Below are 24,873 nucleotides of genomic sequence, written 5' to 3'. Positions count from 1 at the left end.
TTCAGAATCACTGTTTTCAGTACCGATACGGTACCATGCTCATACCTGGTTAACCACAAGAACTCGACCAAAAAAACTAATCTTATGAGAGTGAGAGGACCATTTGACATATAAACCCACATGTGGAACAAGTCCCAAGTACATTTCAGTTCCTAACTATCTTTAATTAATTAATTATTAAATAAATAGTTGAAGACGACGGTGGATACCGGCGACGTGGAGACTCTACGGCGGTGGAAACCATCACATCAAATTCAATTCAATACATTTAGGATATGACGTGTACAACATCTGGACCAACCATATTTAAAGACGTGTACACTTTCAAACCACAATTTTCCCTCCAAATTCTTCATGTAACATTCATTAACAACCTCACTCTCATCAATGGCCTCTGCTTCATCTTCAACCGCCGTTCAGTTAGGCAGAATCAGGGTTTTAAAGCAGGAACCGTCGACTAAACTAGGCCCTGTTGTCTACTGGATGTTCAGAGATCAACGGATAAGAGACAACTGGGCGTTGATTCATGCAGCTGATCAAGCGAATAGGCTAGATGTACCCGTTGCGGTTGCGTTTAATTTGTTTGATCACTTCTTGGGTGCTAAAGCTCGTCAGTTGGGTTTTATGCTCAGAGGGTTACAACAACTTCATTGCGAGCTCGAACAAACTCTCCACGTTCCGTTCTTCTTGTTTCAGGTTTTGATTTATTTCTTTCTTTCATTTTTGGCAGTGTGTTTAATGATATTGATGTAGTGGTGTAGAGCCCGAGCTCAAAAGTAGTTATTCACGCCGAAATGAATTTTCTTTAGTTATGCAAGTTGTAAATTTATGTATTTCGAAGGAGGGGATGAAAGGCGAAATAAGAGAAACGGGAAAAAGAGGTAGGGCTCACAAAATTGTGAAATGAGGCCATGGGTAGTTACTTATATGTCAGGAATAGGAATAGATTAGTTAATTTGTAATTGTATACATTAATAGTCATTTTTATATAAATTATAATTATAATGAATATGTATAACATAACTAAACGGGTGCTCGAGCGATGCAGTGGGTGTTTGAACACAGACACTGTTAATCACGTAACAAATATGAGTTTTTATGGTTCAGTTAAAACCTTGAAATAATTTAAACCGGTCATTGGTTTGGCTTCTTTTTTCTATCTCTTTAATTACTTTCGGTTAGTTGGTCGGTTTCAAAATTTTCAAAACGTAGTGAACGATTGGTTCGTCGTTTATACTGGAAACCAGCCATATGAAACCAGATCAAACTGTAAATGTTGAATGCATTTTAATGTTTTTTATTATTAATTATTAGATATGTTTTGTTATATATATTAGATATAGTTAAAATGTAATTGAAAATAATCTTTTTAATACACATAACTTGGCTATTACAACTTTAAGTTAACCTAATTGCAGTATAATTCTTTTTGTAATTCTTGTTATTATTTCGCGTCGTAGGTCTTCCATTAATATTTACCATTTATGTAGATAAAACTATAATTCTTTATTATGATCCTCTCAAATATTATATTATGTTGGTGTTTCGTTAAAATTGATGGTACAGTTAAATTAATAATTATTATAAACTAAATTTATTATTAACGTTTAAACTGTGAAACCAAACTGGAATTAGGTCGTTGGTAACGATTCGGTTTCAACTTTCAATTGTTCATTTTGGTTTTGAACAACAAAAAATCGGTATTAACGGTTGGTCTCATGTCACACCCCTTTCTAGGGCCTAGGAGTGCGACCCGTAAGTTGGTATCTTGTTTGTAAATAAATCAGAGTTGCGTTATGTTGTGAAAGACTTATAAAACTTTAAGGATCAAAAGTGTAACATTTATATATATTCAAAAGACGGGAATTATAAAACACCCGTTTAATTTATTAACAAAAGATTATTTGTTTATGTTATACAAACCACCATTTTAATCTTATACAAAAAGAATCCGAGCCATCGGATATTAGTATTTCGTCATTTTCAAGCTTTAGCTTTGTTCACCTGCAAAATGTAATAAAATACGTCAGCAACGAATGCTGGTGAACACGCTGACGCAAAATATGTAAGGCCCCGTTCCCGGTGCCTCACTTTAACGTCGGATTTACTCATAAACACAGTTCTACAAATCAGAGTTTATTAAAACTTTCGCGGAAATGTTAACTTTAATCATTTGATACAAAACATTTGATCTTTTCGTTAAAACATAATATTAGCATCTTATTTAAATCATCATTTATCTTCCATCTTCAGATGTCAGCCATTCAATCCATGTCATGTGCCAACCTCATGCTAGCTCTGTAATCATATTCACCTGCGTGGATACTAAAAGTCAGCTATGCTGAGTGAGTTCTAGTTAATTAGGCAACATATAATACATACACATATCTTACCTACATACATATCCTAACCTTGTGTAAATATCCATAAGAGGAACGTCACATAATATCTAATAAAAGAACTATTACTATTACCCCTACTATTTATGTTCTCCATAGAAGGACACTCTAAATATATATATTCTCCATAGAAGGAGTATCCTATATACTTCCATAGAAGGAACACTATGTTTTCCATTAAAGGAACACTGGGTTTTCCATCAAAGAAACACTGGGCGTTCCATTAAAGGAACACTATGTTTTCCATTAAAGGAACACTGGGCTTTCCATTAAAGGAACACTATGCTTTCCATTTAAGGAACATTGGGCTTTCCATTAAAGGAACACTATGCTTTCCATTTAAGGAACAATCTATATATTATCCGTAGAGGGAACTCTATATATATATAAGTTATCATTTAATATCCATATAAGGAGACAATCATCACTATTCTTGGCAATACATGCAATATCCGAAGATTGTTCACGTATCGACAAGCAATCATCCTTACATTACACACAATATCCATATCTTTATTTATAGCCTAACGGTACGTGCAATATCCGAATATCGTTCACGTAAGGTAAGTGTATTAACTATCACATCGAGTATGCACACAGCCCCGAAAACATAACAAGGAATGGGGCTAGAAACTCACCTGAACTCGGTTACTTCTTCCATTAATGGTTACTCATTTCTTGACTGTGCACGGCTAGCTGTATAACAATTATGCGTATTTATAACTATCACTTTTCATATTGCGTTTCTAGTTAATTTATTACCCACAACGAACGAGGGTCCGGGGGTAGTGCCCCTGGCAGCGGGGTCTAGGGCGGTAGCCCCTAGCAGGGTCCAAGGGGCAGAGCCCCTGGTTTGGGTCGAGCTGCCAGGTCAGCTTGGAAAAATTTTATTTACATTAACTGTCTTAACATATTTTTTCACTAGGATTTTAATTTATTTCCTAATTCGTTAGCTCATTCCTCATAACGAATTAAGTCTGATTCGCTATCCGATTCATTACCGAACTTAACTTACGCGAACTTAATTGTAAGCGAACTTGTATATAAGCGAAGTTATATACAAGCGAACTTAGCATTAAGCGAAGTTAACTACAAGCGAACATATTCATAGGCGAACTTATACGTGAGCGAACTTAGAGTGGCGAAGTTATAGCTAGCACTTAGTATCTGGCGAACTTAACCGGCAGCGAACTTAATCAATCAGCGAAGTTGATCGGTTCGGCGAACTTGCTTGCAAGCGAACTTGCTTGTAGGCGAAGTTCGCTTGTGGGCGAAGTTGTTCAGTAGCCGCCGCTGTTCGTCCCTAAATCCCCAAAATCATCATCGTTTTACCGAGAAATTCCTAGATATGATGTTAATCGAACCCGTGATCATTCCCATGGTCTTGTTTGGGTAAAACATGGCCCGGTAATACATAAATATTGGTTCTAAGGTTTATCTTAAACGAGCCGTTTATGTTTACGGTTTCATTAGGTTCGTTTTAACATCAAGTTTATAACTTTACGTTTTGTTTATACCCGATCTACTCTCGTTTTAAGTTTCAAGGCTAACCAATTCTAAAAACATAAACTTTAAAGGGTCAAGAACATATCTTTAGTGTTCGTTTGGATCTCGTTTAACTTGTTTACGCACTCTAGATCTTGTATATAGCTCGCATAATAAAGATCTAATACCAACTAACGTTCGTTTGGCCTCAAGTCCCTCCCGTCTCTCTCTCTCTCGGTCGTGTATAGGGTGGTATGTGGTGTGTGTTTTGAGTGTGTAGAGGATAAGATGGAAAGTGTGAGGATTTAGGGTTTTAGGATGGTTTAGGGGATATTTATATCCCTTAAAGCCCATGGACCTAAGGCTCATTCCCTTTAATCCATCTTAATTAGTCCAAGTCCATGATCTATTCCTTATTAGGTGCTAGTTAACATTATATAACACACGACAATTTAACGCAACTTTCTTTATTTAATATTATAATATTTGGGATGTTACAAAATAACTATTTTACTTTATTACCCCTCGAGACTACGCCTGCCTCGGCCCAACGTGGCTTAGGAATAACAAAGTCAAATAACACATTATAAATATGAGCCTCTACTCTAGGTCACCTCAGCAAACACCGCAGCGTTCGACTTAGTTAAGTACCCGTAAATATACACAACGGTCGTACTCCCTGCAGGAGAGCATCTTACGACCAAGGGTGGTGCGATCATGCCCACACATCGCATAGTACCACCTATGTAAGGATCCAGACATACGTATACCACAGCCTGAGGGCTAGGTTTATACCCTTATTCATAACGGTTTTAGGAACACATAGTTCCTTGTAAATAATTTCAAATAACAAGTTTGACTCATTTTAAATAAGTAAAAGTTTGGGGGTGTATTCACCTTGTCTCTTTAGGATCGGCTTCACTCACCGTCCAAGGGTCTTTCCCTTTATTTATCTCGCACCTATAGTACGAGTATAAATATTTGTTAGTCGGGTACACGATCTGGCTTAAGACTTTTAGTCTTATATCTCAATCCTCGATTGAACCTTTAGTTCAATTCTTGTTTACTTGAAAACCTTTAGTTTAAAAGTAAGTTTATAAACCTTTAGTTTATAATCAAAACCCGACGTTTCTTCTTCTTCAAGAAACGTAATCTTTTCTTTTATTATTTAATAATACTCTTTATTCATTAAATAATATTTCATAACAAAGAATATTTACATATATACTTACACACATATATATGTTATCACAACATTAAATATTCATTCTTTTATTCATATCTTTGTTATGTTATCTTTCTTTTCTTTTATCGAGGTATCGAGTATAACCTCGACTTAAGGCTTAAGCCTTGAATATAATATTAAATTATATTGAATTCATCATTACGCATAACCTTAATGGCTTATAGAAACCCTTGGGACACGAGCAGCACTCCAACGCCGCTTTAATCTTCTCGACACGCAAATCGAGGAATGCCAAATCTTCAACACTCGTTGACACGACTTTCGAGACTCCTTGCCATTAAAAACACCTTCTTGGTATGTGGGTGGAGGGTGGCACAACTTCGAGGAAACGTCGTTACACAAATAAAGGATCGTGGCACGCTTATAGAGGTGGATCGTGAATCGGGTTCTCGGGGTTTAAAGAGAATCTAGAGAGAGAGATGAAAGCTGTGTTTGGGATGTTGAAAATGAGCAGCCCTTGGCTGCTATTTATAGACGAAATTTTGGTCCCTATCGCGATACGCGATAGGTTCCTCAGCAGACCTATCGCGTATCGCGATATAGGTCTGCTGACTCACAGCGTAGAACTACCACGTGTTGACACGTGGCAGGCACCGCTACACGTGGCAAGACGTGGCAGCAGTGTTGCCACGTGGTGACACGTGGCGATAACCAGTGCCACCGTGTGCCACGTGGCACACGTGTCACGTTTTCTCAGGTACCCCATCGCGATACGCGATGGGGCTCTCCTCTGACTCATCGCGTAGCGCGATGAGTCAGGAAATCAGAATTTTTAATTTAAACCCTCAACTTTAGAATTTGGCAAATTTAGTCCCTAGACTTTGGAAAGTTGATACTTTGAACTCGAAATTTTCATGTTGTTACATCGTCCCCACCTTGTAACAAATCTCGTCCTCGAGATTGCTTTACTCGAACAAGTGGGGGTATTTCTTTCTCATTTCCGATTCGAGTTCCCAAGTATATTTGGGCCCTCTACGCGAGTCCCATTTTACTTTCACAATTTTCAACGTTCTTTTCTTTAACTTCTTTGTTTTTGAATCTTCAATTTGAATTGGACGTTCTACGAATTTTAAGTTCTCATTTATTTCAATGTCTTTTAATGGCATAGCCAACGATTCATCGGTCAAACACTTACGCAGATTCGAGACATGGAATACATCATGTATCCCTTGCATTTCCTCAGGCAGTCGCAACCGGTACGCAACCGTGCCAATTCGTTCGAGTACCTCAAAAGGTCCAACGAATCGAGGACTTAATTTTCCTTTCTTACCGAAGCGAACAACGCCTTTCCAAGGCGAGACTTTCAATAACACTTTGTCACCGACATTGAACTCTAACGGCTTACGACGGACATCGGCGTAACTCTTTTGGCGATCACGTGCCGTCTTAAGTCGTTCTCGGATTTGAATGACTTTGTAGGTTGTTTCTTGGACTATCTCGGGTCCAAACAATTGATTATCTCCGGTTTTAGACCAACACACGGGCGTTCTACACTTTCGACCATATAACGCCTCGAACGGTGCGGTTTGAATACTTGCGTGATAACTATTATTATACGAGAATTCCATTAGGGGGTAAGTGGTCATCCCAACTTCCACCTAGATCGATCACACAAGCGCGGAGCATGTCTTCCAACGTTTGAATCGTCCTTTCGCTTTGCTCATCGGTTTGTGGGTGATAAGCAGTGCTAAGGTTCAACTTTGTACCGAGGGCTTGTTGGAAGCTTTTCCAGAAATGAGACGTAAAACGACTGTCTCGATCAGATATTATAGACAGTGGTACTCCATGCAAAGCGACAATGGTGTTTACATAGATACGTGCTAATCTATCCATAGAATACGACTCATTGATGGGTATAAAGTGTGCAGATTTGGTCAAACGATCTACAATTAACCATATCGCATTATGTTGTCGAGTCGTCTTTGGGAGTTTCGTAATAAAGTCCATAGTAATTAACTCCCACTTCCATACGGGAAGTTCGGGTTGCTGTAGCAATCCCGAAGGCCTTTGGTATTCAGCCTTGACTTTCAAACAAGTCAAACATTTCGCAACATGCGAAGCGACATCCTTTTTCTTCCCATTCCACCAATAGTTCGTCTTTAGGTTGTGGTACATTTTATCACTTCTGGAATGCATCATGTATTTCGACTGGTGAGCTTCATTCAAGATTTTCTTAGGCAAACCTCCAATGATTGGTACCCAAATCCTATTACCGAGTCTTAGGATACCATCATCACCTTTGACTAACGAGTCAATGGTGCCATTGCGTTTTTCATCGGAGATTTGGTTTTCTTTAATTGCTTGCGTTTGCGTGGATTTGATTTTCTCAAAGAGATCAATTTGAAGTTCTAGGCGCAAAGCTCGAACCCTTTTAGGTTTTTCATGCTCTTTACGACTTAAGGCATCGGCCACAACGTTGGCCTTGCCTTCATGATACACAATCTCACAATCATAGTCGTTAAGAGTCTCCATCCATCGCCGTTGGCGCATGTTGAGCTCTTTTTGATCAAAGATGTGTTTCAAACTCTTATGATCAGTGTACACAGTAAATCGTACTCCATAGAGATAGTGCCTCCAAATCTTAAGTGCAAAGATTATGGCGCCTAACTCTAGATCGTGATTCGTGTAATTCTTTTCATGTACTTTCAATTGACGAGAGGCATAAGCAATTACCTTCTTGCGTTGCATTAGCACGCATCCCAAACCCGAGTGAGATGCGTCACTAAAGACTACAAAATCCTCAGTACCTTCTGGCAAAGCCAAGATAGGTGCTTGGGTGAGTTTTTGTTTGAGTATATCGAACGCCTCTTGTTGCTTCGTTCCCCATTCATACTTGATGTTTTTACGAGTTAACGAGGTTAAGGGAAGTGCGATACGAGAAAAATTTTCGATGAACCTACAGTAGTAGCCGACCAATTCTAAGAAACTTCGGATCTCAGTTGGCGACTTCGGAATCTCCCACTTAGAGATAGCTTCAATCTTTGCGGGGTCCACTTGAATACCTTTAACGTTAATGATGTGACCAAGAAATTGCACTTCGTGCAACCAGAACTCGCACTTTGAGAACTTGGCGTACAACTTCTCGGTTCTTAGAATTTCAAGCAAGGTACGAAGGTGGGTTTCATGATCAGCATTTGACTTTGAATAAATAAATATGTCGTCGATGAATACGATCACGAATTTATCCAAGTAAGGCTTGCAGATACGGTTCATCATATCCATGAATGCGGCCGGAGCATTAGTAAGTCCAAACGGCATAACCGTGAACTCATAATGTCCATACCTTTTTCAGAAAGCAGTCTTTGGAATGTCTTCAGATTGAACTTTAAGTTGGTGATAGCCAGAACGAAGATATCGATTTTTTATTGTAACTTTGTTCAACACACGATAGTCGATACACATTCTCATGTAACCGTCATTCTTCTTGACGAATAGAATCGGTGCTCCCCAAGGCAACGAACTCGGTCGAATGAAACCTTTTTCCAAGAGCTCATCGAGTTGTTTCTTTAACTCTTTCATTTCGGTTGGCGCTAAGCGATATGGTGCTTTTGCGATCGGAGCAGTACCGAGAATTAGATCGATCCTAAACTCTACTTCACGATCGGGAGGAATACCATGGAGTTCATTAGGAAAGACGTCAGAAAATTCGGAAACGATAGGAACATCTTTGATTTCTTTTGGCTTAGACTCTTCAGTGACGTAGGCCATAAATGCGAGGCATCCTTGATTCAAACATTTGTTAGCCTTAATCATAGAAATTAAGCTAACTTGGCCAGCGTCCTTGTCCCCTTCAATTCGAATTGTTCATTTATCGGGGGCTTGAAGTTCAACAGTTTTGCTATTGCAGATGATATGGGCTTGGTTATCGGATAACCAATCCATACCAAGTACAATATCAAAACCAGCCAATCTCATGGGTAACAAACAAATAGGTAACAAATAACCAGCTAGAAGGATTTTTCCGTTTTCAAGGGATTCGTAGATCTTAACTATTTCACCGCTAGCAGTCTCGACGCTTAGAGTTTCATTGTCACACCCTCAAAATCCACTAACGGAGTTTTACCGTCAGAGGGTGTGAACTAACAGGATCAGAATCATTAGTTATAATCAAACACCATAGGTAAAGTTTTCAAACCACGAAACATTTAAGTGTAAATAAGTGCGGAAGCGTAAATTCATAAACCAAGTGTTGCGTCACGCAGGACGACTTAAAACCCAATTAATAACAGTTTAAAAACATGTTTGCAAAAACGATAGAGTTCAATGTAATGCATGTTCCTATACCGTGCGCCCGCCTCGGCTACCTGAGAATAACATACTAAAAGTGTCAACACGGGGTTGGTGAGTTCACAAGTTTATATAAATAAAGCGTTTGCATTTACGTTTTGCGTTTGCGTTACCAGATAATGTTAAATCAATTATATATCCATAGGTAGCTAACCTATAAAACAAGTATTACTAAGTGTTTGACACCGAAGCTGACTGTTTATCAATTGCCTTGCCACCATGTCTACCACGACCATGGAAAATGTGTTAGCCAAGATTACACCCACTCGACCTCCAGTCGAGTTTAGAGTTGGGTGGGGTTTGTCAAACCCAGTAGTACTACTCAACAATGACTCGCTATTATACAAATATTAAACGGTTCGATGTTATGAAGGACTTTAGTTGGTTCGTTTGCCACTTAGCCTTTACAAGTGATATATAACTAATAACAAAATCTAAAGCGTTTTGGAGTATGTTATCTCCCCCAAGTAAAAAGCGTTTAAAAGAGTAAAAGGGGAACGTGAAACTCACTGTTTGCGAAGAATTCAAAAACAAGTCAACCAAGAGATGCGCGTCACAGAAAGTCCTCACTAGCGTTCTAAAACAAGAATGAGATTTTCTAAGTGTTGGAACTATTATTGAGTCTCTAGACTCGGCACATAATACCTATGCATGAAATACGTTTCGTGTTTCGTTTGTGAATTGTGTGTGACTCAACAAACACATTGGTGATACGTTACATGTGTGAACAACTACTTACGTTTCAAGTATTAATATTGTACATTACTAGCAATTATTCCCCACAAAGGCAATTTAGTCAAAATCATGGCAATTATCTAACAACAAGTACGTTTCATGTAATTTCGTATAGTTCAGCAGCTAGTTTTATCAAGACAGATTTCTACTTGAAAGATTACTCTATTCAACAGATCACAACATATCAATTAATTCACCAAAAATCGTCACAAAAGCACACATGAGTTAGGTTTCCAGAACTATTTTTATTATATTTTTATTCCACACAGTTTTCTCACAAAGACCAAAACATGACAGTAAATTCACAGCAGTCAAAATCATGCGTAACAGAATGATATTTGTTATTCCCGTTAAATGGTAATTTCAATTAATGCAAGACCAATTGGGTTAGGTTCTTAAATCAACATGTTAACTTCCAGAAGTGGAACCAACCCATTTGGTCTTGTAGTTTATGAGATATGATAATTTCAAAACAGCCTAACAACAGACCTCACAATTCAGACTTGCACTTCAGTTTTGTAAAATAATAAAAGTTAACTTTTACACGTCCAAAAATTACAAACTTGGACTTTATAGAAACTAGACTCAACCAAGTATACTATAGTGTTAATAATTTCGACCAATTACCACACTAACATTCAATTACAGTCGTCTAAACATAAACTTAACAATCTTTCCAGTACCAGTTTACATCAAAACTCAACATAACAACAATCTATGAACCATAATCCATGCATATAACACTCTAGAAACAATATTTACCAACCATGCATGTCAATCTCACATTACACACATAGTAGGGTTTTTCTTGAAAGTTTAAAATCAAAGAACAATGATTAACAAACAACAATAACACAACAGGTTATCAATTTCATTAGCAAATCATCATCAAACATATAATCAAACCCTAACTCACCTAAATCATCAATTTCGTGAATTAGGGTTTTGATTAACCCATTCAATATCAAAATTAAACATATGGAATGCATAGAGTAGTTGTTAATACCTTTCTAGCACCTTAATTCTTCAGCCAAAAGCTTGAAAATCCTTGTGTGTATGTGTGTGTAGTGTGACGGCAGCCAAGAAGAGAGGGAGGCGGGGGCCGATCGGGTTTGGGAGGGAGAGAGGAGGTTAGGGTTTTTGTTATTAATTAATAATAATTATATTACACAATGGCCCCTCAACTTTTAGTTATTACTTTTCTAGCATAAAATAGCTTTTTGCATCTTGAGTTAATGTTCTACTCAATATTATCAAATAACACATAAGCCTAACATATAATTATCAATTACTTATTGTTTTGGTGTTTTTCGTTTGTTCACCAACGGTTTGAGTCAACTCGTTTGCGTTTCGGTGCAATCTCGAAAGACTACATGTGTAGTGATTGTCAAGCGTCATTTAAAACCCTAGTTTAAATGAAATGAGATGTGCGTTATAGTTCTAGTGATCTTAAGTTTGAATTGACGGAGTTTGGATTAACGGAGTTAACCTGAAATTGACGAGTGTCACATTCATCCAATTTAGTTAATGGTTCATTTAATAGACTACAGAAACTATAATCTATAAAACTCAAATTCGCACCCGAATCAAACAAAACTCTAGCATAGGTGTCGTTAACTAGAAACGTACCGGTTATGGTTCTGGCACATTAGCGGCCCTTTTTGTGTCGAGTACGAAGACTCGAGCGTTTCCCTTTTTGTCCTTGCCACTACCACCCGCACCACCAGCAGCAGGCTTGTTCATTGGGCATTCAAAACTTAGATGGCCCATCTCCTTGCAATTAAAGCAAGTCATCCTCTTCTTCCAGCAATCAGCAGCATCGTGACCAGTGCGATTGCATGATTCACACACTTTAGGAGGCGGGGCGAAGTTGCAACGGCCCTTGTGATACCTCCTACACGTCTTGCATTGTGGGGCGTTTGAATTAAATCGACTTTGGTTAACACCCTTACCCTTGAAGCGATTATTTCCTCCACTTGTTCTTCCTTGAGTTGTTGGTGTCGTAACCTTCTTGTCTTCTTCTCTGTTACGAACCATGCCGCCATTAGATAACCGGCCAACTCCATTGCAGAGTCAGCGGTTTGTGGTAGGTGAGACCTTAACATGTCGCGGATTTCCCGCGGAAGTCCCCAAATATATCTCGTGACTTTGCTGGATTCGGGGTGAACCAGCTGGGGAACAAGGCGACAATACTCATGGAACTTGGTATTGTATTCGCGTAGGTTTGTCCCAACGACCTTGAGATTCAAAAATTTCGTTTGAAGCTGATCAGTCTCGTGCATGGGACAGAACTTGGCCATCAACAAGGCTTTAAAATCTTCCCAACTTAAACCATACATAACATCTTTCCCTTTGCTCATCAACAGATCATTCCACCACTCCAACACTTCACCTTAAACATAAGGGCTGAATACTGAATTTTCTCAACCTCAGAACACTTACTAGTGATTACGATTGTTTCCATCTCCTCGAGCCACCTCACGGTTGAAATGGCTCCCTTGTCACCATGGAATTCTTTCGGTCCATAGTACTTGAAATCTTTAAACGAACAACCGCTTATCTTGAGTTTCTTGAACTCATGTCTAACTCCGCCGTCGGCGTTAGACTCATGCACACTCTCTTCAACTCGAGAGGGATTAGGTCGGGATTTAACGGGTTTAGAAGGATTAACAGATTGAGAATTTCGAGATTGCCTAGAATGAGATCTATTCATAGATTCTTCCCTCACGGCATCTTTTATCATCTTTTGAATTTTATTCATATATTTATCGGGAATTTCTTCCTCTCGCTCGTTCTCGGGGCCTTTCCCCTTGTCTTCCGTTTCTTTTTCTTTACGAGCATTCTCGTTATTATTGCTTTTTTCAGACATTTTCTTTTTATCTTTTTCAATTAAGTCTGAAATTTTAACAATATTTCTTTCAAACACACTTTTTATTTATTACACATTATATATATATCCAAAGGATATATATATTTTACAATACATATATATATCGTTCCCACGATATATATATAGCTAGTCCTATCATTACATAAGAACGTTTCAAACGTTCTTTATTCATACACATAACATACAAAACTATTTTACACATATAACTTCATATCGAATTCCACCATCTTTAGTCCTTCAAGAACTTCTTCACAACCTTCGTTAGTTTGTTGCATTTACGAAGGAGTGCTTCTCCAACTTTCTTCTTTTTCTTCTCTTTTTCATCTACCTTCTTCCTCCAGTCGTCGGTCTCATGCAATGCACGATCCAGATGTTCCTCATACGACTGCGGGACTATGTTAGGGTATCCGTACTGTGGAGGTGGGTCGCGATAACCCAGTGTTACCATCTCGTAATGGTCCCGCGGTTCAGGATATGGAACATAAGTCTGATCAGATGCAAGGTAGAGGTATGTCTTGACGGCTTGATTTTGCTCGCGAATTTCATCGGCTTGTTCTTGAATCGAGGAAATTCTTCTTTGAAATGGCGGGAAGCTTGACGAAGCTTGGTTCCTTAGTTGCTCCAGATATTGAACATACGGATCAACGGAACCGTAGCTTGGATTGGAAGTGAGTGATCCATTCATTGAGCTTGTCATCTCGTTTGGGTTCTCGGGATGCTCTTCTTCCATTTCTTCCTCGGACTCCTCTTCAGGGTCCTCATCATCTTCTTCCTCATCGGGATCCTCTTCTTCGGTGGGTTCTTCTTCCTCCGGTTCTTCTTTCTCTGGTTCATCTTCCTCCATTGGTTGTACAGTTTTGTTCTCCATTCAGAGCATCTTGATTGTTTCGTAGGGCATCATTACCCTCATTTTTGGCTTGCGGGACGGCCCTTCGTTATTCTTTGGTTGGGAGCTAACTTCATTCATGGTGGAGCTTCCGATAAATCATCGACATGGGTCGGAATGACACTCATCCAGTCGGAGGATGGGCTTTGTGGTTCCTCCTTGATAGGTAAGTCTGACAGAAAGGCGTATGACGGATGTGGATTTGACGGTACATAACCAGTTGGGAAATGTTGTGGTACTTCCGTGGGTTGATAAGTAAGGATCTCCGATGGGTGGTATGCTGGTACTTCCGACGGTCGATACATTGGCAAAGTCGGTGGATGATAGCTTGAATGCCTCGGTGCCTCAACACTTGGCTTCGGTGGACTATCGGGGACGTCGATTGGGTAGTGCCTACTTCCGGGATAGTATAGGGGTTTGGACAAGTCTCTTTCCACGTGTTGATCAAAGAACGCTTCGTAGTATCTATCGCTAATGTTGTCTTCGGGGTAGGGTTCGGCTATACCAGCTTCCTTGGCCTTGCGAACAAAATTTTCCATCATAGCTTTGAATGACATCTATTAATTCGGGTGGTTTAGAATGTAGAGAGGGATAGAAAGGTTACCAGCCTATCTTATCTTAAAACAAATAATCATATAGTTTCCTATACTTGGATCGACGCTTGGGTATTGTTTTATGATATCCAATTCGCTAAGATCGATGGCTCTGATACCAAGCCTGTCACACCCCTTTCTAGGGCCTAGGAGTGCGACCCGTAAGTTGGTATCGTGTTTGTAAATAAATCAGAGTTGCGTTATGTTGCGGAAGACTTATAAAACTTTAAGGATCAAAAGTGTAACATTTATATATATTCAAAAGACGGGAATTATAAAACACCCGTTTAAGTTATTAACAAAATATTATTTGTTTATATACAAACCACAATTTTAATCTTATACAAAAAGAATCCGAGCCATCGGATATTAGTACTTCGTCATTTCCAAGCTCTAGCTTTCTTCACCTGCAAAATGTAATAAAATACGTCAGCAACGAATGCTGGTGAACATGCTGACGCAAAATAACTCTTTTACTTTATTACCCCTCGAGACTACGCCTGCCTCGGCCAAACGTGGCTTAGGAATAACAAAGTCAAATAACACATTATAAATATGAGCCTCTACTCTAGGTCATCTCAGCAAACACCGTAGCGTTCAACTTAGTTAAATACTCGTAAATATACACAACGGTCGTACTCCCTGCAGGAGAGCATCCTACGACCAAAGGTGGTGCGATCATGCCCACACATCGCATAGTACCACCTATGTAAGGATCCAGACATACGTATACCACAGCCTGAGGGCTAGGTTTATACCCTTATTCATAACGGTTTTAGGAACACATAGTTCCTTGTAACTAATTTCAAATAACAAGTTTGACTCATTTTAAATAAATAAAAGTTTGGGGGAGTATTCACATTGTCTCTTTAGGATCGGCTTCACTCACCGTCCAATGGTCTTTCCCTTTATTTATCTCGGACCTATAGTACGAGTATAAATATTTGTTAGTCTGGTACACGATCCGGCTTAAGACCTTTAGTCTTATATCTCAATCCTCGATTGAACCTTTAGTTCCATTCTTGTTTACTTGAAAACATTTAGTTTAAAAGTAAGTTTATAAACCTTTAGTTTATAATCAAAACCTGACGTTTCTTCTTCTCCAAGAAACGTAATCTTTTCTTTTATAATTTAAGAATACTCTTTATTCATTAAATAATATTTCATAACAAAGAATATTTACATTTATACTTACACACATATATATGTTCTCACAACATTAAATATTCATTCTTTTATTCATATCTTTGTTATGTTATCTTTCTTTTCTTTTATCGAGGTATCGAGTATAATCTCGACTTAAGGCTTAAGCCTTGAATATAATATTAAATTATATTGAATTCATCATTACGCCTAACCTTAATGGCGTATAGATACCCTAGGGACACGAGCAACACTCCAACGCCGCTTTAATCTTCTCGACATGTAAATCGAGGAATGCCAAATCTTCAACACTCGTTGACACGACTTTCGAGACTCCTTTCCATTAACAACACCTTCTTGGTATGTGGGTGGAGGGTGGCACAACTTCGAGGAAACGTCGTTACACAAACAAAGGATCGTGGCACGCTTATCGAGGCGGATCGTGAATCGGGTTCTCGGGGTTTAGAGAGAAGCTAGAGAGAGAGATGAAAGCTGTGTTTGGGATGTTGAAAATGAGCAGCCCTTGGCTGCTATTTATAGACGAAATTTTGGTCCCTATCGCGATACGCGATAGGTTCCTCAGCAGACCTATCGCGTATCGCGATATAGGTCTGCTGACTCACAACGTAGACCTGCCACGTGTTGACGCGTGGCAGGCACCGCTATACGTGGCAAGACGTGGCAGCAGTGTTGCCACGTGGTAACACGTGGCGATAACCAGTGCCACGTGGCACACGTGTCACGTTGTGTCAGGTACCCCATCACGATACGCGATGGGGCTCTCCTCTGACTCATCGCGTAGCGCGATGGGTCAGGAAATCAGAATTTTTAATTTAAACCCTCAACTTTAGAATTTGGCAAATTTAGTCCCTAGACTTTGAAAAGTTGATACTTTAAACTCAAAATTTTCATCTTGTTACATCTCACAAGCCTAACTTAAAAACCATCAAAACCGACACTGAACAACCTTACCTGACATATTAATTTATTTAATTTGAAAAAAAATATAACAATATCATATTCTTATTCAAATAAACGAGAATAATATGTCCGTTTTTATGGTATAATTTTTTTATAATAATATTAACGTATGAAAATATTATAGTCGTTTAAAAATAATGGATGAGAAGTTAGTTACTTAGTTTAAAAGTTAAATTAAAAAAATAATATGGTTAAAAAATAAGGGACAAAACTTGTAAGTTGAAGGAATTGTGTTTAAAAGACAAGTTTACCCCTACTAATACATGTACATTATGCATTAGCATTTGTAAAACTCTTACGCCCTGTTCTTGAGTTATTTTAAAGGAGGAAAAGGAAAGAAAAACTAAGGATAGTTAAAAAACGAGTGTTCTTAAGTTATTTTTTAGGATGGAAAGGAAAGGAGTATGAGGAGTTATGAGAGATTAAATTAATATATTTTCTCAATAAGTTATCCTCCTAAAAATGGGATGATTACTAAAAATAACTATTTTTTAACATAGTTATCCTTTCCTTTTTCTCAAATTTCCTAATTAAAAAAAATTTCATTCCCTTCCCTTCCCTTTCTTATCCTTCCCTCTCCTCTCATTTTCTTTCCTTGGTTAAAAAACTCAAGAACAAGTGTTAAAATCAAGTGTCTTAATTTACCCTTGTTTGGTGTATTATATATAGTATAGATATATATTGTTTTGTTTTTTATTATAATTTTTTATATGAATAATAATTGGAATATAAATATATATTTAATATTTAAATAAAAAATAGTTGGATTCCTCCGCGATGCGGCAGGAATTCGGTTGGCGTCCTTTTGTTATGTTACCGGCACTCGTTATAGCAAATGAAAGAGAAGACCCAGAAATAAAGTCGTGCTATGTCCAAAAGGATATTGGCACTCATATTAGGATACAAAATTTTAAATATAACTGATTTCAACAAAATTTATGCCGAAATGTCGAGAAAATAGAACTAACACAACTATGTGGTAGTTATTTTTAAAGTTAATGGACGTAAGTCATCAGTGAAAAATTAAATGGGTTAAAAACATATATTATTTAAAGTATAAGTTACCGTTTATTGCACAAAAATCGAGTAACCAATATTAATATTATAGTTATTTAAGTAATAGGCTCTTTTAGGCTCACGAGTTATCTGAAGCTCGATAAGTGAAGCTCAGGCTCGTGCTCGTTTAATAGAAATACTTATAATTAGGATCGAGCTCAACCATATCCGAGCTTCTAGTGAGGTGATCTCGAGTCTCGTTTACACCCATATTTGTATTGATCTATTAATGTATGTTGTGTTTTAGAATCTGATTCAAATGAAGAACATATCTGTTTGATTTAGGGTGAAGCTGTTGATACCATTCCAAATTTTGTTAAAGAATGTGGAGCTTCACTTTTGGTAACTGATTTTTCGCCTCTGAGACAAGTTCGCGGGTGGAAAGAAGAAATAAGCAAGAAGGTGTCTGATTCTGTATCAATTCATGAAGTTGATGCACATAATATTGTACCAGTCTGGGTGACATCAGATAAGTTAGAAGATTATGCAAGAACCATTAGACCCAAGATCAACAACCGGCTTCCTGAATATATGACCGAATTCCCAACATTAAAGCCTCAAGTTAAGAAGTGGGATACCAGTAACAGATCTATTGATTGGGATAAACTTATTGAACATGTCACAAGGTAAGATGTTGTTTGACTTTTGTTGACTTTGGTTGAAACTTATTTAGTCTGATATGAACAGTGAAGGAGATGAAGTTCCTGAAAATGAGTGGTGTAAACCTGGAGATACCGTTGCGTTAGAAAAGTTAAAGGAATTCGCAAAAACCAGATTGATGAACTACTCTGCAGATCGGAATAACCCAACGAAGCCAGATGCGGTTTCTGGGCTTTCTCCATATTTGCACTTTGGGCAGATTTCGGCTCAACGTTGTGCTCTGGAGACTCGAAGATATCACAAAGTTTACCAACAGGTTTGAACTTTATAGTGTAAGATCATAAGAAGCAGAAACTTTATGCGGAATTCTTTTCTAATGTTATCTAATGATTTATAATATGAAGGGAGTTGATAAGTTTCTAGATGAACTGGTTGTGTGGCGGGAGTTAGCTGATAACTTCTGTTATTACGAACCTCATTATGACTCGTTTCTGGGTGCGTGTGACTGGGGTCGTGCAACGTTGATGGACCATGCATTTGACAAACGCGAACGCATATACACGTGAGTGCGTTAGTATTTGTTGTTGTTTTAGACTTTGGTTGATTGCTTACTTACACATGGTGTATACAGGCTGGAGCAGTTGGAGAATGCACAAACAACAGATCCTGTAAACTAGTTTGATCCATGTTGAAAGCATTGTTATTTGTTAATTAAACTGTTAGTTTCACCAATTTTGACTTATGAATGGAATTTTGTTATTATATTCAGCTATGGAATGCTTCTCAGTTGGAGATGGTTCATCATGGGAAGATGCATGGTTATATGAGGTAGTTACCAATCTTCTTAAAGATTCTTTAATATTTACTAGAGTTGTACACCAGCAGAACCGAGCCTAATCTCGTCCCGTTTAACTGACAAGAGCCTGAGCCTGGCTTGCTTGGAGCTCTGTTGCTACAACTCAAACTTGGCTCATGAGTAGTTTTTCAACCTCAATCTCAGATCGATTATTGTTTATTAGTTAATTTAGCGTAATTGCTATTTTGGCCCTGTGGTTTAGCTCCTATACTTGATAATTAGTTTTTGTGTATTACCTAATTATAATTTTTGCATGTACCATAATATTTATTACTTAGCTATATTATATATGACAATAATTATCATAAAAGTTTATATTCATTATGTTAAATAAAAACTATATAAATCATAGGTTTGCTTTAGGCTTGCGAACCAACTCGTTCTCAATAATGAAGCTTGGGCTCGTTTACTATAGTATTAAACAAGCTTATATTTAGGCTCAAGCTCGTTTAAGCTCGGCTTGTTTTGACCTTTTATCGAGCTAATATTGAGTAGTTCACGAGCGGCTTGGCTCGTTTAGAATGTGTAGATTTTATAAATTGGAAATAAAGAATTTTTTAGGAAAATATATTAGATTTGATAAAAAGGAAAGTATAGAATATCAAGATTGGAATTTTCTTGTATAGGATTTAATATTTTAAACTTACTTTTGGTATCTAATTAATATAACATGATAACAGAATGTATTGGGCTAAAAAGATCCTCGAATGGACGAGTAGCCCGCAAGAGGCTGTTGAAAGCGCAGTCTATTTAAACGACAAGGTACTTGATAATCAATCATCAATTTTAATTTTGTATATGTCAGAAGGGTCTTTCCATAAATCTTGATGTCACAATTTCGACCTGTTTTCTTATCACGGTTTAACCCGCTCATTTTACTACCACTGCTAAGTTTTGATATTTATTTACAGTATAGTCTTGATGGGAGAGATCCGAACGGATATGCTGGAATAATGTGGTCCATTTGTAGTGTACACGACAATGTACGTATTTTGTTACATGTTTATACATAAATATTGTAATATAATCTAGAATCTATTAATTTTATGTAATTTTTCTTTGTTTTTGTTTTCAGGGTTTTCAAGAGAGACCGGTTTATGGGAAAATAAGAAGCATGACGTATGCAGGTTGCGCGAGGAAATTTGACGTTGATGCATACATGCGCAGTGTTAAGAAGATAGTAAGAGCTGTCAAGAAACAAAAAGGGGAAATCTTGGTTAATAGTTAAGCGCGACTTAATTAATAACACGCTAGATCTGAGTTACTCTGATTTGCAAATTTGTTACTAAATATTCTTTTACTAATTTAAACTGAAAAAGGTAAATGCATAAATAAATGTATTGATCTATGTATACCTCAAGAACTATCAGTTTCAGATTGTTTTTATTTATTGTATGTTTCTAAATCATTGATTTTGTATCGATACACATTGAATGAAAGTTTACTTGTTATTGACGTTGATAATCTTTTTACCTTCATTTTAGATCATTTATAAGTCTTTGTTAAGTATTTAATGACCTGTATACACCTTAACGACTATAACTAACTTAACTAACTTCTCAAGACATAACAAGTTAGAGAATTCGAAACCAAAAATAAATAGGAACAAACAATGTTTCCCCAAATTACACTAAATCAACATATATATCTCTCTCCACACTATAATTTACACTCACAACCTCACCCAATAATTTGCAAACTCCCCTCACATAATTTTAAGGGATATGATAAAATGCTCTAAGGCCGTATATTTTTAAAACATACACACTGTATATGTTCATACAATTTATTTATTAATATTAGTAACAATTTTAATTGTGTTGGGTTGATGGACCAACAAGTTTTAGATTGGTAGATTGAATTGTTTTATCTCAGGCATTACCTATATATTTGTCTGCGTCAAAAGTTTCACGTTATCTAAACACACTTAAAATCATGTAGCCCGGACGCACCCCGTTAAACAGTTTATCTCAACGTGTCAAACGAGTGTGTCGGGTATGTGATCCAAGTTGGTAAACGTCTTGATGCAAATTGATGGGTTGATGGGTTGCAATAAAAGAGTTAAATGAGTTAAAAACAAGCAGACATGACGACTTGTTTAAAACTTAAATAGACATTTTAGCATGTCAACATATTTAATTAAACAGATCAGCCAAGTCAATCGTACTTTCCACGTAGATCCCATTTCCTGAGATCGAGTTTACTTGTTCAACTCAGACATGGCATTAGGGGTGTTCTTTGGGTTTTTTTTCGGGTCGGGTTATTCGGGTTTCAAAGTTTTAAATCTTGACCCGAAACCCAACCCAAATCTCTCACGGGTCTTTAGGGTACGGGTAATTCGGGTTGGGTTAATCGGGTTTTGAGTATCCTAGAAAAAAAACACACAACCAAATTTTTTTAAAAAACTACAATGCTAAAATTAAAACAACATATTCTTCTTTTCTTATAATTGTAGCACGTGTGTCGCCCAGGGCATAAGGGGCATGATGACTTGACGCCATCCTCACCTCCTCCGGCTTATCACCGGCAGTCTGTTCAGGGTTCCAAACTCAATGATGGCAACTAAACACGAGGGTTGCGCTCGTTGCGGGACTTAACCCAACACCTTACGACACGAGTTGACGACAGCCATGCACCACCTGTGTCCGCGTTCCCGAAGGCACCCCTCTCTTTCAAGAGGATTCGCGGCATGTCAAGCCCTGGTAAGGTTCTTCGTTTGCATCGAATTAAACCACATGCTCCACCGCTTGTGCGGGCCCCCGTCAATTCCTTTGAGTTTCATTCTTGCGAACGTACTCCCCAGGAGGAATATTTAACGCCTTAGCTACAGCACTGCATGGGTCAGTTCAGAATGGATAATGACAGTCTCACTAATTATAGCTTACATTATTAAAGAAGAAAAGAAAAAATGAAAAGTGCTAAACCAGAGCGATCTTTCGGCATAGGAAATCGGACTGTCTTTCTTACTTAAACTAAGTTAAGGGAACCAAAGAGCTTTCTCCGCGATCATTGCTTTCGTGGAACGAAGTTGATCCATGGTCATCGAGATGTCTATGTTGAAAGAGAACCTAACCTGAAGAGTCATTGGTTTTCCAGGTCGGAAAATGAAGTAAACAACTCAGGTGGACAAGAGGCGAACGCACAGCGCCTAGTATCCATCGTTTACGGCTAGGACTATTGGGGTATCTAATCCCATTCGCTCCCCAACACAAATAATCAAATAATAAACTAACCCAACTTGATAAACAAATCAAAAGAAGAGTAAAACTAACCCGAACCATAATCATATTCAATCGGGCGAGATTTAGTTGTTCGATTACGGTTGCTATTAGTAATAAATAAAATTCATGAATTAATACTAAGTAATCGATCCATAATAGTTAGAATGACAATAGTCGATTAGAGCAAAATTAAAATAGGTGTTTAATTAATGTTATTATGAAAATGAAACGAAGGTTAATCACGTTGATTCTTTGAATACCCATGATGATTCTTCCCCAAACCTCCAAATTCGAAACAAAAGGCAGAAATTTGAAAAGCCAATCGTTTTTTATTCAAATATGATCAATGATCAATCACAACTTAACTTAACATATTAAAAGAGAATCCAAAATGGGTTTGGGTCAGCACAAATAAGCACAGGCCAAACAACAGCCCAAAAGAAAACCTAAAAACTTGAAAAAAAAACATAAAAGTGACCCAAAAGTGTATCTAGAAGGCTTATTTCGAAAAAATAAACAGGATAACCCGCATATGGCTGATTACCACAACGTGGCCCACGTTCCAATGGCCGTTTTGACTAATAGCACACTTGATACGGAGGCCCGTAGCCCAAGTTATGCTCATTTTTTACAGCACACCTGGAAGCGCAATCTTGGGCCTCCAGAAACATCATGGCCCGATCTTCTACGCTTGGGCCCACATCAGAAAACCGGACCGATAACAAACCAGTCGCATTACAAGATTAAAATTCAAATACACAAACGAACCAGTCACATGGTCTTAGTATTCATGTTCATTTATTCAATTACTTGTTCGCTTAAACTAATGAAGGAATTGAACATGTATAATTACATTTTCTGTTATATTTATGTAGAGGTTAGTCTTAGTAGGGATTGGCCCATGGTTAATAAGCCCAACACATAATGGCCATAAGCATTCTAGCCCATATAATATATCTCTCCGTATAAAGGGGATTGGAGTAGAGATGCATAAATTGGATATTTTCATGAACTGAAACTGGGGTGGAAACTGGTTCTAGGTATGAATAACAAAATTCCAGAACTGGGTTGAGTAGGAACTTGTTCCGGGTATGATCGTGTATATGACTGGGGTTTGGCTTGGTTTCGGCTTACCAGGAAAGGTGGAACCGGTTTCGACGAGTCTGGGTTCGAGGTACGATTTCTGAGGAACCGAAACCTGGTTCATATCCATGGGTTGGGTCAGATAGGAATGGTTCCACATCAGATCTGGAACCAAGTTTTTTCCCACCTCTTGATTGAAGAGTATTATTGTTCTAATTATTACTATTGGAAGATTTACTTCATACTACTATGCTCTCTTCTCTCATCTTACCTATTTATATATACATATCGATTATGATGTATAATATACTGACTTGAGTGTTGATTGGTAGTTCGCTCTTTGACTCATCTAACATATTCTCGTTTAACGGGTGCAGGTTTTTAAGAGATCGGAGAAGACGGAGTGTAGCGAGTAAGGTACTGTTTATCTTTTTAAAAGTAAAACGTCTGCAGTCTGCGGACCACATCTGCAGACATCTGTACAAGAAAAGGTGGACCCAACCTCTACAGTCGGTAAGAAGAAGACTGTTTGTTTTTTAACGTCTGTAGACTGCTACAATAAACTGGTGGTGTACGAACTGTGGTAGTGGATGGTGGTGGTGCTTGACGATGATAGTGGACAGTGGTGGTGGTGGTGGAAGATGGTGGTAGACAACGGTGGCGGTGGTGGTGGAAGATGGTGGTAGACGACAGTGGTGGTGGTGGTGGTGGAAGATGGTTGTGGTGGTGGTAGACGATGGTGGTGGATGGTGGAGGTGTCTGACGGTGGGTGGTGGTTGTGACATTCGTCATTTTTGAAATCCGAATAACCGACCGATTTTAAAATTTCGACACCTTTCGGATCTTCATTTATTATTAAATGGTGAATTGTTTGCATTTATGTTTAGATTTTTGTTTATATTTATAATGTTGTTTTATTATTTACTAGTTTGTGACCCGTGTACTACACAGGTAGTTCTTGGAAATACAATATCAAATAAATAATAGTATACAAGAAACTATAAACCCGTTAAACACTATTAATACAGTCGATGTACAATAGTCAATAAAACAATTTTAAAGTAAGAGATTATACATATCATTTTTCTGAAAAAGATAAGAAGTAAATATTAAATTATCAAATTTTGAAGCATAAATTTTAAGAATGGTAACTATTATTTTACTATTATAAATTTGTTAAAAAATGTGAGGTTTAATGTAAGTGTGACAAGTGCCAAAACTTGTAGCTTTTTATTAGAGAGTATAGATGATGTTACAAATTTAATCCTAAGTATTATATCATATTTCTTTCATCAATTGAGTCAAAGGCATTTAGTGAGTTATTGTGACATTCGTCAAATTCGGATTTCCATTTTCTTTCACGTTTTATTTTTAATAAATTATACTTCGAACCAGTATTGTATTGTAAACCC

At 37.7% G+C, this 24,873-nt stretch overlaps 1 protein-coding gene and 1 pseudogene across 1 annotated transcript; one reads left to right on the top strand and one right to left on the bottom strand.

Moving 5' to 3' along the window:
• Window positions 1-218: 218 nt before the first annotated feature.
• On the top strand, window positions 219-20,450 carry LOC143550655 (deoxyribodipyrimidine photo-lyase-like). The gene is made up of 9 exons (XM_077041268.1): window positions 219-696; window positions 17,987-18,327; window positions 18,389-18,617; window positions 18,706-18,863; window positions 18,933-18,969; window positions 19,071-19,129; window positions 19,838-19,919; window positions 20,069-20,140; window positions 20,233-20,450. Exons 1-9 carry the CDS (start codon window positions 388-390, stop codon window positions 20,383-20,385), a joined length of 1,440 nt encoding a protein of 479 aa, XP_076897383.1. The 5' UTR covers window positions 219-387; the 3' UTR covers window positions 20,386-20,450.
• Window positions 20,451-21,401: 951 nt separating this feature from the next.
• Window positions 21,402-22,451, bottom strand: LOC143550656 (18S ribosomal RNA; annotated as a pseudogene).
• Between the last annotated feature and the right edge of the window lie 2,422 nt (window positions 22,452-24,873).

Source organism: Bidens hawaiensis, unplaced genomic scaffold, assembly GCF_021521415.1.
Source record: "Bidens hawaiensis isolate Kalapana, Puna unplaced genomic scaffold, B.hawaiensis_p1.1 tig00016123_1, whole genome shotgun sequence".
Classification (NCBI taxonomy): Eukaryota; Viridiplantae; Streptophyta; class Magnoliopsida; order Asterales; family Asteraceae; genus Bidens; species Bidens hawaiensis.
Note: the sequence above shows the minus strand (reverse complement) of the source record. Positions and strands in the feature narration are given on the sequence as shown.